The following is a 13,851-nucleotide window of genomic DNA, read 5'->3' as shown; positions in this document are numbered from 1 at the left end:
GGTAAGACCATCAAGAAATCATCGTTAATAAAGCGAGCTTATCAAGCACTCTCCCATTCTCCTTCCTTAAATCATCATTTTGGCAGTTTCCCAACACTTGTACAAACCAATAGCTAAAACACGTATGGAGGCACATGGAGTTAGTCAGCAGGCAGCAGGATGGACGGTCTGGTTTGGGGTTTCACTCATTCTTTTGAAAAAAAAACCAAAACCACCTGACTTTCAGAGCTTTCTGGGTTTGTTTTTTTTTTTAGTTAAAGGCTTTGTATATTACAGTCCCAAACGAAGAACAAGGAGTGACATGACACACGGTTCAGAGTCACATGCATGTCATACCTGGAGGCACCGTACGTTTGCGTTTGCGTGCTTTTCAAGAGTTTTCACCAAAGAAAACCAAAGGGATAAGAGAAAGGAAAAAAAATGGAGGGAGGGAGAAAAGAAACAGAACAAAGAAAATTAGCACATGAACCAAGTGCACTCTGGGAGCAGGTGAGCTGGGACCAGGCTGTGGGTGAGCATCAGCGCAGGCTGAGCTCGCTCCCTGCTCCTCACATCACTGCCACCCATGAGACAGGCTGCTGGCACCTCGCTCCCAAAGCAAACGGGCACCACGGGGCAGGGAAAATGCAGGGGGACTCTGAGAGATCTTCAGGGAGGAATCCTCAGCCCTCAGTGCTACCAGCCAGGGGCTCCTTGGACCAGGAGGATGGCTCTAAGGAGCTCCAATGTTTACTGAAACGTGACATTTCAGTAACTATTTTTTAGTGCAAATATATGAACATAGCTGAAAACAATATCCTGTTCTCTTGAGTGATTATAGAGTAATTTTGGGGGTCTTGTTGTTGTTTGGTTTTGGTTGTTGTTGTGGTTTTCTTTTTCAATATTGGTTTTGTTTTTTTAGATAGGAGCCAGATGTATATTGCAGATTTGCTTTACCACATCTTGAATCTCAACATCCAAGCTGAGATGCTCTCAGAGTCCACCCTATTTTCCCCAGCAGAGAGAAACCAGCTCTCCTGCAGTGCTCTGAGTGATGCTCTGGGCACACGCATGCTCCTCCAAGTCATAGCTACCAGTTTTCCCCACCAAACAGCCCCTCTTTTCAAAGGTGCCTTGGGAAGAGACATAAGCTCAAGTCATGGGGCTCCTGCTAGGAGGAACAAGCAGCCCAATGTTGAGCAGAAAAGGTGCTAAGGCAGCAGTGACTGCAGCTCACCTCTGGCAGAGGGGATGCTGTGTCCCCCTACCCAGCTCCCAACCACAGCCTGCAGCTAAGCTGCACGCAGCAACCAACACCATGGCACTGGGCTCAGGGTGCAGCTGTTGGTGCATGCCAGCTGGCTTGGAGAAGTGGGTAGGAAGGGTAGATGGGCAAAGTGAGAGATGGAAGCGGCAGCCAGAACATACAGTTATCCCCTTTTTAAATTAGGGGACAAGTATTTTGAATGATTTCAGTTCAACACATCCAAACCAGACTCAAAAAGAAGTTCACCACTTGCTTGGTAAAAACCAAAGAGCTGAAGCCATCAGGGCTCACCTCTCAGGTGATGATCAGGTTACCTGTGCACAGATAGCAATTGGAGTTTTAGGGTGAAGCTGAGAGAAGAGAGCCCCATGCCCAAGGAAGTACTGGATGCTCTTATCCTCGTGCCAAAGGGTGCCCCTGTATGTCTGGCTGCATGCTAAGTTTGGGATTTTCAAGAGCAGTATAACCATGACCAAGCCCACTGAAGCCAATGCTGGCATTGTGTGCTCTGCAGAGGGCTTTGGGCCAGGTCCTGCTCCCCTCAGCAGCTGCTCCCAACCAACGCAGAGGTGGGACAGAGAGAGTTGGATGAGTGGGTTTTAATGCTATTGGGAAACAGTTTGGTTCTGTTTCATTGAGTTGTTGTTTTGTTTTTTTCTTAAAGCAAAATCTTGATGTCAGTTCATAAATACCTTTAGGGAACAAACAACCAATCAGGCACACACTGGGAACAAATCCAACGACAACTTACTGACCATGACAATGTGAATTCCAACAGGCTTCTAAAATGGATTAACAGGCTGGCTAACACTTCGAACATGGACTAATGCTTGCCCTGGGAAATGCATTCAAATGGCTAAAAGGCACCAGTAACACAGAGGGATTTTGCATCAGCACCGGCACAACCCAGAGCTGGACAACAGCTCTGCACCATAGGGACTGGGAGCACAAGGAGCCCGCCCCATCGTGCCCCCCAAAAAAACCTCACAAAGCTGCAGGAATATCCAACCAACACCATCCAGACAGATCCGGGCAGTTTCAAAACACACCAGAGAGGAATGCACAGCACTGCCCAGGCAGGAAAAGGGACGGGCAGGGAAAAAAGGAGAAAAGGAAAGAGGAAAAGGAAATTGGAACCAAGGCCAAATGCACCTGGGGACGGCACCAGGGCAGCCCAGAGGGACAGAAGAGTGCTGAAAGGCAGAAGGACCATTAGAGCCTGGTGGAGCAGCACGAATTGCTGCACGCAGGGCAAGGCAGCATTTACCTAGGTCCGGGGCAGCTTGGAGTCTTCACACCTGGGCACGGCACTGTCACAACACAACGCAACTACCCCGGGCTTGGAGAAATAAAGGTGAAAAGAAGAGCACGTACATACACACAGAGATGAAAAGAAGAAAAAAAAAATAACAGGGAAATTAAAATTGAGGCCAAAAGAAACACAAAATGAAACAGCCAAAAAAAAAAACACAAATAAACCTTGAAAGAAAAGACATATTCTGACTATTAAGAGATGTGGAAATCTTTTTTTTTTTTTTTTTTTTAACTTAAATAAATAAAAAGTTTAAATGAATAACAACTTAAATGAATAACAAAACTCTACATCCAGGTAACAAACACGGAAACATGGGCACCACGAGGCAGGCAGCACAAGGAGGAAGTACCTGTACATGGGGACGGTGACGGTGCGCTCGTAGTACTGCCACGTAGAGTGCAGGTCTGTGCGGGACAGGTTGGTAGCATAGAACCTCCATGCAGCCTGGGAGGAGACAGGGTGGAATGGAGATACAGGCTGAGTTTCATAAACTTCCACCAACACCAATTCTCTGCTATCTGTGGGTCTGACATTTTGCCTTCTCTTTGATGTGTGACAGATCTGGGATGCTACCATGATGCCACCGACCTATTTGGCACGTGACACATTTGGGGTGCGACCACAGTGCCAACGATTTACTTGACATGTGACACATTTGGGGTGCTACCACGATGCCACCAATCCATTTAGCATGTGATACATTCGGGGTGTGACCACAGTGCCAATGATCCATTTGGCACGTGACACACTGGGGGTACTACCATGATGCCACTGATCACAGCTAAAGATGCTGCAGGTACCAGGCACTCGCTGTCAGGAGCACTACTGCTGTGCATTGGGGAGCCACAGAATTTGGAGAGAAGGGAGCAGAGGAGTGTAAAACCACTCTTCAAGCTATCCGCCAAGGCCAGCCTTCTGTGCAGACATCTGTTAGCATGAAGAAAGTGCTCCCAATTGTAACTTGGTATCAGTATAAATATTCTCTTTGAAAAAAAATACATAATTGGTGAAACAGACTGTCCCAGTGTATTTGTCTCACTGTGCTGGGCTGAGTTTCATTCCTTTTCTCCCCCAGACTTTCGCATATGCTGCATCCCTATGGCTGCCTTCCTGGCATTTGTTCTCAGACAAGCCCAGCCACCAGCTGCTGTCTCACACTTCAGACATGCAGCACCATTTTTCTCCTCCCCTGCTCCTAGAAGTCCATTTAGACCTCAACATCAGGAGGATGCAGCCCTGAGGCTCCCAGCTCCTAACCTGAATCAGGCCTGCTGCTGGGTTGCGTCTCTTCTCAAAGTGTTTTTGCCGATGCTGCTCCTGAACCTTCAGTGCAAACCCCGAACCTAAAATGCCCTGGGGAAAAGAATGAAATTGTGCAGTTAGCAGGTGTTAGACAAGCTTTGAGAGGTTGCAGCCAGCTTTCATTCCACAGCTTTGTTCCATCTCATTTTTGCTTCAAATGCATCAGGAAAGGAGCAAGGAGCCCTCAACCAATGCAGCCCCAAATGTGGGCTCTGTTGGTGCTTGCCACTTTGGTAAAAGCAGCTGATAAAACAGGAAACATCCATATCATACAAGCATGCAGCAAATCACCCCTATGAGGGAAAATCAGATCCGTGCAACACTGCAATAGGGAGCAAGGTGATTTACTGAAATGGCACAGCCACCCCTAGGAACAGCAGCAGGAATATGGTTTCACTTCAGTAAACATTTTGCATCTCATTTGTGAATAACTACATCCACGTTCTCCATCCTGTTTGCTCATATGCACCATGGCTGTCCACACAGAGTGGATACTTTTTTTTCTTTTCTTTTTTCTTTTTGACTCAGAAGCAGCCAAGCAGTTGAAGCCAGGAGTTCTTCAGGCACATGAAGCCACAGGTTGGTGGTAAACAGGTAATAACTCAGCCCCCCACACTGCCCACACTCACGGCAGGGAGAGCGAAGAAGGAAACACCGATGAGTGTGAAGGTTGCAGCCAGCAGTCGCCCATTCCAGGTCTGTGGGTACTTGTCCCCATAGCCAATGGTGGTCAGGGTGATCTGCAAGAGGAGAACCCCAACCCTCAGTCACATTGCTTTCTACTGGAAATCACATAGCTTGGGTTGGAAGAGACCTTAAAGCCTTTTCAGCTCCGACCACTATCATGGACAGGCACACCTCCCATAGACCAGGCTGCACAGGGCCCATTCATGGCCATGGGCACCTCCAGGGATGGGGCCCCCACAGCTCTGGGCAGCAGTGCCAGAGCCACACCACACTCTGGGTAAAGAATTTTATTTTCTTTTGCCATTTGATCCAAATCTCCTCTATTCTAGTTTAAAACCATCCACCCACACCTTGTCCTAACACTATCTCCCCATGTAAAAACTGCTCTTCATTATTTTTTAATAAGTACTGAAATAAAATAATAAAACAGTAAGTACTAAAATAAAATACTAAAATAATAACATAAAGCAATGCCACCAAAATTCCCTGAGCAGATGGTGGGGAGCAGACAAGCTCGGGGGCCATCCTGCCTTCAGCACATCTCAAAAGAAATCAAGGTTATTTGCACTCATAAGGATCTGATGCTGTTTATTGCCCATTTTCCCAGCAGTGCTCATTAGCCAGTCTCCCCTCCTACTTAAAAACTGCACATTAGCCCAACAGGCTGCTTTGTACAACCTAATTTAGAGGTATTTTTCCCCTCCTCAGAATTAATGTAATGTACCAAGAGAGGCTGGCAAGCTGTTCTGTGTGTTTTGGGGAAGGAGCTGAGAGATCTGCTGGAAACAAATAATCATTGAGCTTCAAACTGCAGCTAAAGGTGATTTTTCCTGCTTCTGTCCAAGAACCTCACAAATGGAGAATGCTGGGCCCTCCATCAAGAATTGAGGAAAAGTTTGGAGAGCCTGGGACACCCAGGACAGGGAGGACCGGCACGATGGGACGTCCTTTTGGAGACTTCTGCCCAAAGGACCCAAGGTCCCTCACCCTCAGCCCCAAGGACAGAGCTGTCTCCAAGGGTGGTGGAGTCCTGATGTAACTGACATGCTGTCGGAAACCTAACGCCTTCAGCCTGGAGCAAAACTGTTTTAATCAAATGGAAGCCCAATCCCAAAGCACCGTTTAATAGCACCCACTAAAAGCCTTATCAATTAGCTGCCATTTTGACAAAGCATTTAGTAAAATGCATCTACGTGGCTATTCTGTGCTGAAATACTGAGCTGAAGCAACACTCACTCCTTAATCACCGCAAAGTTGGGTTATATCTATGGAGACAACTGCAAGGATTTGGAGCCACTGAGATGAAATCAGGATACAAGCTCCTGAAACCGACAGCTGATTTGTTCTGCTCATTTCTTAGCATGTCTGCACTGGACATGTGAGCCAGACAATGACAAAATCTGCTCGTTTTAATGAGGCTGAAATGTCACTGTCAGATGGACAGGAGCAACACCACGTGGTGCTCCAACACCTCCTGAAATGGGGAATGAGGTGGGATGCTCTGCATGCAGCTCTCCAGCCTGGGAAGGGACAGCTCTGCCCATGGCTTTCCTCATGCTGAGCTCTGATCTGGGCCGTCGGCTTTCCCCCATTGTTTATTTCCCAGTTATGTCAAACTGGGCTTTGTTTTTATTTGCTGTCATAACCAAGGGGCTTGAAAAGCAATTCACTGCCTTAGCAGCGTTTCATTCCCTTTACTGAAGAAGAGGAGCTGCTTGATCAGCCGATTCCTCCCCAAGCCTGTTATTGGGATTTGATCAGATCTGGGATTTTCATTACATGCTTTGTAATCAAGGCCAAACCAGCGCTGCAGTGCCAGAGCAGAAGAACAATAATGCAAGGAGATTAGAACGTCATTAATTCTCCCTTTGTTAATCAACTAATCCAATAATTCCCACGCACACACGGAGCAAACTGAAAGTACTGCCCTTTCTCTTTTGTCAGCAAAGATTTGCAAAGCGAGTGCTTTCAGCATTGAAGTTTTCCTGGTACTTAGAATGCATTAATTGCATGAAACATAGTCTGGTGCATTTAACAGCTCAAGTATGATGATAAACGATGGAAAGGTGACAATACTTGTCACAGTGATGACCACAAGGCTTTTATTAGATCTGCCACAATGGAGCCAAGTCCAACTGCTGATCTTCTCTTGCTGTGCTGCCCCAGGTTGCTCAACAAATGCGATCCCATCACATCTCCTACAAGCCTTATTTAAGAAATCTAGCTAAATGGAATAGCCTGAAGCCATTTAATAAAAATGTTAACTAAGCAGTCTGTAAGCTGATTCCTCAATAAGTGATAGAAGATGGGGGGTTAATGGACATTTTATTTTAATAACCAGCAGCTGCTCTACAAAAATTACTTACCAGACCCCACCAGAGTGCATCTGCGTATGTATCAAAGTGCTCATTTTCTCCTTTCTCGGCCAAGTATACCAGGAAAGAGGCCAGGATGAGGCAGAGGAAGCCAATATACCAGGCAGTAATCAGCTCCTGCAAGATCATTAAGGGACAGAATAGAATAAATGCAATCCTGGTGTGCATCTCCGAAAGCTGAGCCGCTTGCTTGCGGTTGGCCTCAGAGCTGAACTTGCTCTGCATCTGTGCATGTTTAGGCTTTGGGTTTCGGCTGGAGATCAGAAGTGCTGATTTTCAATGTAGTGCAGAGAAGGGACATCTGAGATGGGCCCAAGTGCTAGTGGTGCCCTGCAGCACTCGCAGGATGACCCCCCACCCTGCAGAGCACATCGCCTGAAACACCTCAGCAAGTGGAAAGGGAGCAGCTCCAGTATTTAAAGATGTGGAACAGAAATGAAAATATAATTACTTCTCCAGCCCACGCATAAGTTAAAACTGAAACACGAGCCCCCAAATCTGCTGGCTAATTGCTAACTCCATGAAATGAGCTCAGTGTGCAGGTGGTCACTGTGTTCAAGGCATTCCCTGCAAACATCCCAACATCCCTCCCATTTCTGTTCTGCTGGCTGGAGGGCTCCACAGGACCTTGCATTCCGCACATCACCACCTACTGAGTGCCCCCTCCATCCTCCCAAGCCTGGAAGATGTTTTGGGTGGGGAACCAAACCTAGGCAATGAAAAGAGGGGCTCCACGTCCCTGCTGGGGCTCACTCACCTTGCTGTGCGCGTAAACCACGGAGCCCAACAGCTTCCAGGTGCCACCCCGCCGGTCCATGCGGATCATGCGCAGGATCTGCAGGAAGCGCAAGCTCCTGAGCGCCGAGGTGGCAAAGACGTTGCCCTGGGAGCCTGCTGCCAGCACAGCAATGGACGCGATCAGCACCATGATGTCTGCGTGAACAAAGGGCATTGAAAGCTGGAGACGTGCTGCTGGAGCACCACCAAAGGGGATGGCACTGCCACCGCCATTGGCAGCAGAAGGATGTGCGTGGAAGTGCTACTGTAATACATGGTACCAGAGGGATACAGCAGAAGACTTAACTGGACAAAAGGAGCAGCTAGACACCCGATGGAAACATTTTGGTTTTCTTCTCCACACTCATCATTCCCAAGAAAATGTGTTCAATGTCACTTGACTGCATTCTGATCCAGGGCTAGGCTGGGCTAAGTCCTTGCTAGGCAAGGCAAGGACTTTTTCAGCTGCTGTGACACCATGCTGCCCAGAGGTGTGAGCTGCCCTGTCTAAACACCACTGAACACTAACACTAAACACCATAACAACCCCAGGGTGCTCGAGGGAAGAGCAGGAGTCCAAGAAAAGAAGTCATATGCTATAAACCCCAAACCCGAGGATCACAGAAGCAGGTTGGCCTGGGTAGAAAGAGAACTCAAAGACCATCTAGTTCCAGCCCCCTGCCATGGATAGGGTTGCCAGCCATCAAATCGGGTACTAGGTCAGGTTGTCCAAGGCCCCATTTGACATGGCCTTGAGCACCTTCAGGAATGGGGCAGGATCCTGAAACCCTCCCTCTTTCTTTTGCTATGCAATTTTTACGAATGATTTTCTGTGCAATAAATGAAAATCCCATGTGTGACTCTCGCTACTTGCTGGTCACCTGAAAGCAGGCTCCATGGGGCATGGCATGGCTCACCTGTCACTCCTGACCCCAAACAAAGCACCCACTGTGCTCGGATGGCCAACAACAACAGGAGCACCGAGTGCTTTACAAGCAGGAATTAAGTCTCACAACCCCCTTGTGATGCAGCTCCTCAGCACCCAGGAGGGCAAAATGAGGCACGGAGTGAACGAACTGACGGAGAGGTTGGGCAGGGACCTCAGCTCCTCCCTTCCCTTCTCTAGGTGAGTAACAATCCCCAAACTGCAAGCAAGAAATTGCAGCACTGTGCAAGCAAGCTCTTCAATAGCCATCTTAGGTTGGGAAACCCCATGCAGGAGGCAGGTCTTACCGATGACACAAAAAGGTTTGCGGGCAAATTTCAACCTTCCTCTCCAGCCCCGGTACCGACAACAGCAGCCGGCTGCCCAGATCCGCACAAAATACTCCACCCCAAACACCACGATGGTGACAATTTCCTGGGGGAGACAACATGCCATCAGCCTAGAAGGAAACGTGGTGAGCGTGCTCCAGAATTAGAGATCCAGTCCAACAGCCTAAACCCTGCTCTCCTATGCAATGCAGAATTGCCCCATAGGACCATATGGTAGAAAGCCCTATTTTGAGTGATGCTCAGACCTTTGCTGCTGGGTTTTCCCTTTCCTGGGCAGGGGATGAGAAAGAGGAACAAAGCAAAAACAACAGAAAAAGTTCAGGAAAGAGGTTTTAAAATATTACATCAGAGCAAATATTGTGCTCAGATTACTCCTGAGTGCCCTGATACAGATTTCTCCTTTCCTTATTGTGGGTCCCAACAGACACTAACTCTTGCCTGAGTTAAATATCCCCAGTCTTAGGGGTAGGTGTTTTTCTTGTGCATTTTAAACTTTATTTTGATGTGATACTGCTCACTTCATTTGCAAATCCCAACTCACCAGAATATAAAGGGCCCCTTCAGAGCTGTTCTGATACTCATCGATGGTTGAGAAGACAGACAGCACCAGGCAGGAGAAAACAAGTAGAAAACTACAGAACACAAAAAATAAAAAAATACAGAGGGACAGAACATCAGTCTTCAGAGCAAGAACTTTTCACACTCGGTCACACGGTTTGACATTTACACACAGGAGCATTCACCATGCTGCAGCTTTAACACTGTCCCTTTACAAGGATACCTCTAACTGGTGATGAGGAGATAAGAAGTGACAGCAACGAGGCCACCAGGCCCATGCATTCACACTCGGGATCACTCTGCTGATCAGTCGCAGGGCTCACATTTAACACTGGAGGAGAACCAACCAGCAAAAGGGAACCTGGATCCCTGATTCTATGAACAGGAAGGGTTGGGTGTGGAAGGACCCCCTGGACCAGTATCGGTTTGGCCAAGACACCTCCATTTCCAGCACGTGGCTGCGATAGCCTCTGAGATCCCTTCCACGTTATGTCAGCTCCAACAAACATGGAAACACTCCATTGCTACACCCTCATACAGGAAAACTTGGCAACTCTTTAGATTCAATTCCACCAGCTGCTTTCCCAGCATCCCTTGTCCACACATTACCAAGACGGGGATTTAACAGAGATGGGATTTGGGTTTTGGGTGGTGCTGTGTAAAGGCAGGAGGTGAACACAATGATCCCTATAGGTCCCTTCCAACTTGGATATTCTACAGTTCTGTGATAAAACGCACACAGAGGCTGCCGCTGCCAAGAGTCCTCTCCACGTGCGCACTGGGTGCACCAATGCCCATCCAAAGGCACTGATGGGTGGCAGCAGTTCCACTCTCTTCTGACGTTTGATGCCAGCTCTGCAGCCATGGAGGCGTCCTGGCACCTGCTTGTGGCCGGAGCAATCCCCACCAACCTGCCATGCCCGCTGCTTACTCAAAGAAAAGAAGGGAAATTAATTTGCTGCAGATCAATTTACTGAAACAATGAAGTAGGCCAGCACGGGGAGGAACTAAAAGCTGCGTTCTTTCAAAGCATTAAATAATTCATCCGTCTGGCTTTGTCTCACATTCCTACAAACTGACTTTCAAATATTTATAAGGCACGGTCGGGCTGCCGGGTGCAGCTGCTTGGTGCTGTGTAAAGAGAGGCACTGCAGGGCTGTGCCTGCGGCTTCTCAAGGGCCATTAACATCACAGTGCTCAGGTAGAGAGGGGGAATTGGCAGTATTTATTCTGACCACAGGCAGTGCTGAGTCTGCTGGAAGGAAGAGACCTTCAGAGCCACTCCACAAGGGCTGAGCTTTGCCAGCAGCAAGTCCCATTCAGCACAGAACAGCTCAGGACAATCCCCTCATTTCTCCCTTTCTGGTACTCAGGGACCTGCAACAACCCCAAAAAGCAAGGAATTGCCCCTTGCAATCCCACTCATCATCACCCTCACCCAATGTGGTTCTTGCAGGCTGTGCAGTGAGAGGGAGCTGCAAATGGGTCAGGCAGTCCCGCTCCTGGGGTGGCCCAGATTTTGGTGCACACTCCCACATCAGAGTGAGAAACAAATGAATAATCGATGAAAGAAGAAAGAGAAGATAGATCATGGGAAAGGATGGGGGAAAAGAAAATCCTGCATGTTCTGATTGAAGAAATAGGGCGTGGGTTGTGTTTCTGGGACTGAATATCACAATAAAATGCTGACAGGTGCAGAAAGCAAAGTGCTGACATCAGAGCAGACAAGCATACCTTGTTTACTAAGGTGGATACTTCAAATGGATCCAGAACAAAGCCATGCTGAAACAATGAGTCCTGCTGGGAATGAACGCCAGGAGAAAGAGGAGTCCTGCATGTTACCTCTGTCATTAGAAATGTATTGATAGGGCAGAAAAAAAAAGAAAAAAAAAAAAAAGGAAGGAAAAGACATTGCTCTATCATTTCAACAAGAGCTGAAAGCACTACCCAATAGATAAGGTTCTTTGTACAGATGTGGTCCAACATGCCTGCTGGTGAACATCTTCCTTGTGCCCTGTGCAAGCTGTGGCTGTGCAGGGTAACCAGGGCTGCTCCATAGGCAAAACCCAATAGGGTAGCAGCTCCCATCCCTCTGCTCTGTTCCCCCACAGGAAGCTCAGCCAGCAAGTGAGAAATGGTCTTGCCACCATAGGATGTGGGTACTTGACAAGCATAGCAAAATAGCTCCATGGTGATGTATGGGTACTCTGCTCAACTCCAAGGTTCCCAAACCTCTGAGAGGCTGAAAAGTAGACTTCAAGAATGAAACATTTTTTCCACTGGATTCATGGAGTTGGGGTTTGCTCCTGGAAAGCTCCAAAGGCTCTGCAGCTTCCCTCTTTGCATGGGATGGAAGGAGAAAGGTGAGCCATAGCTGTGCTGAGGTGAAGAGCACCCTCTGAGCTCCCATGGAGGGCAGGCAGTGGGAAGTTGACTCTGCTTTCATTACATCTAATCCATCCAGACAGTGCAGGACAGGGCTCCAGCTCATAATGGACAGCAAGGGAAAGGGAAACAGGCCAATAAACGGCATAGAGGTTGGGATGAATCTAATTTTTAAAGCTACATATCTAATCAAAGCAAATTATGTCTGCAGCCTGACTCTGGGTAATGTTAATGTGCAATAAGGAACGTTAATTACGTCCCTTCTAATGATTTTTACATTAAAGATGCCAATTCTGCTTACAGCTGGGCAGAAGACAATATCCTCCCCTCAAGACAGACAGGAGCTGGGCCCCACACAGCAGAGCTAGCAACAACCTCCCCAAACCGGACCAGGATGCAAAGGACAGCGAGTGCTGCTGCATCTCCATCCCTTCCATGGGTGACAGCAGGGACAGAGCTGGCAGCAGCCTGCTGAGGACAGACATTTCTTGAGTTGCTTCCACCTCTGCGCAGCCAAGACTCAGCTGTGCAAATCTGACTTCTGCAAACAGCTGAAAAACCCAAAGTCCTCCAAAGTTTGCCTTTCTGTCCAAAGGTTCATAGAATGGCTTGGGTTGGAAGGGATCTCAAGGATTATGAAGCTCCAAATCCCTCATCTCAGGCAGGGCCACCGACCTCTATACCTAATACCAGACCAGGCTGCCCAGGACTCCATCCAACCTGGCCTTGAACACCTCCAGGGGCATCCACAGCCTCCCTGGGCAGCCTGTTCCAGCACCTCATCCACTCTCTCAGCAAAGAAAGGTTATGTCAACTTTAAACACCCATGGCAAGCTTCTTATTCTGGATTATTAACCTCGGCATGAAACTTCCTTATCCAGATTTCATCTCCATTGCATTTCATATTAGCAGTAGAAGAAGAAATGAGTGAGCTCCCACTCCAATAAACAAATAAGCAAGCAAATAATGAAATAAAATGACTCGAAACGCGAAAGGTATTTTTTTTCTCTCTCTCTGTTTGCTAAAAGTAAATAACAGAATCCTTATGAATCTTTTCAGATTATTAATCTCATTTGCCTTCTTAAAGGCACTCCCCTTGGAACCTGCACACCCACTTACATGGAGCTCCAATGGATCAGCAGCAGTGGGATACCAGGATGTGTCAGGGATGGATGTAATGCAAGGAGGTGGCACGAGGCAATGGGCTCTTTCCTTGCTTTACTGCCTTCCCATGGAAGTGGGGAAAGAATTAACGATTTGCTTAATTAGAACAAGCAAAGCTGAAAAGGAGGAAGCATTTTACTCCAGGCATTTGAGAGCCACACAATAGAAAATAACTTAAAACACTTGAAAATGACTTTGGGGACATAAATAAGGCATTGATAATTGTGCTAAAATAAAACCAAAATGCTTATGGGCAATCCAGCTGTAATCCCAGCAATCCATTTGCAGTGGTCTCTGTAAGATGCTGGCTTTCAAGTTTCCAAAACTTGGATAAACAGACTGTAAAAAACCTTTTAGCACTCAGAACAGGAGTAATTATAGCTAAATTTGAATCTCCACTGAATCAGAAGCAGAACTCTGACCACGCCATGGCTGTCCAAGGGCTTATGATGATGCACACTGTCCCTGTCCTAACCAGGAGCTTCCATCATTGTTTTTCACATAAGGAATCCCACAGCCCAGCTACACATTGACAAGGCTCAACACAAGCCTCAATGTCCCACTCCAGGTTTCCAAATCTCTCAGCTTCAGCCAAAAATCATCACCCAAGGTGACTTGTATCTCCAGCAGAGCTGTGTGACGGCAGCGTGGCACAATAGGAGATGGGTGTTCTCGAGTAGATTGAGTTTTTTAGGATCTTCTCCGATACGCCTGCACAGCTACAGCCTGGGGAAATGAGGGGAAATAAGGTTTCCTTTGCAAGGGAG

At 47.6% G+C, this 13,851-nt stretch overlaps 1 protein-coding gene across 5 annotated transcripts in view; it reads right to left on the bottom strand.

The window, feature by feature from the left end:
• KCNQ2 (potassium voltage-gated channel subfamily Q member 2) overlaps positions 1-13,851 on the bottom strand; it is a 57,079-nt gene that overhangs the window by 28,045 nt on the left and 15,183 nt on the right. For 4 of the 5 annotated variants that reach the window (XM_042884757.1, XM_042884756.1, XM_042884758.1 and 1 more), the window contains exons 2-9: positions 9,519-9,609; positions 8,936-9,062; positions 7,683-7,858; positions 6,917-7,042; positions 4,493-4,603; positions 3,819-3,914; positions 2,911-3,005; positions 337-366 (exon numbers count right to left, since the gene is read on the bottom strand). In XM_042884757.1, coding sequence (XP_042740691.1) covers positions 337-366; positions 2,911-3,005; positions 3,819-3,914; positions 4,493-4,603; positions 6,917-7,042; positions 7,683-7,858; positions 8,936-9,062; positions 9,519-9,609 — 852 coding nt within the window. The remainder of the gene's footprint in view (positions 1-336; positions 367-2,910; positions 3,006-3,818; positions 3,915-4,492; positions 4,604-6,916; positions 7,043-7,682; positions 7,859-8,935; positions 9,063-9,518; positions 9,610-13,851) is intronic. The other variant, XM_042884759.1, reaches the window with a different exon arrangement.

The sequence above is a fragment of the Lagopus leucura genome, unplaced genomic scaffold, assembly GCF_019238085.1.
Source record: "Lagopus leucura isolate 7727_CA_CO unplaced genomic scaffold, USGS_WTPT01 Super-Scaffold_100045, whole genome shotgun sequence".
Lineage (NCBI taxonomy): Eukaryota > Metazoa > Chordata > Aves > Galliformes > Phasianidae > Lagopus > Lagopus leucura.
The sequence above is the reverse complement of the archived record's forward strand: the minus strand, read 5'-3'. Positions and strand labels throughout refer to the sequence as shown.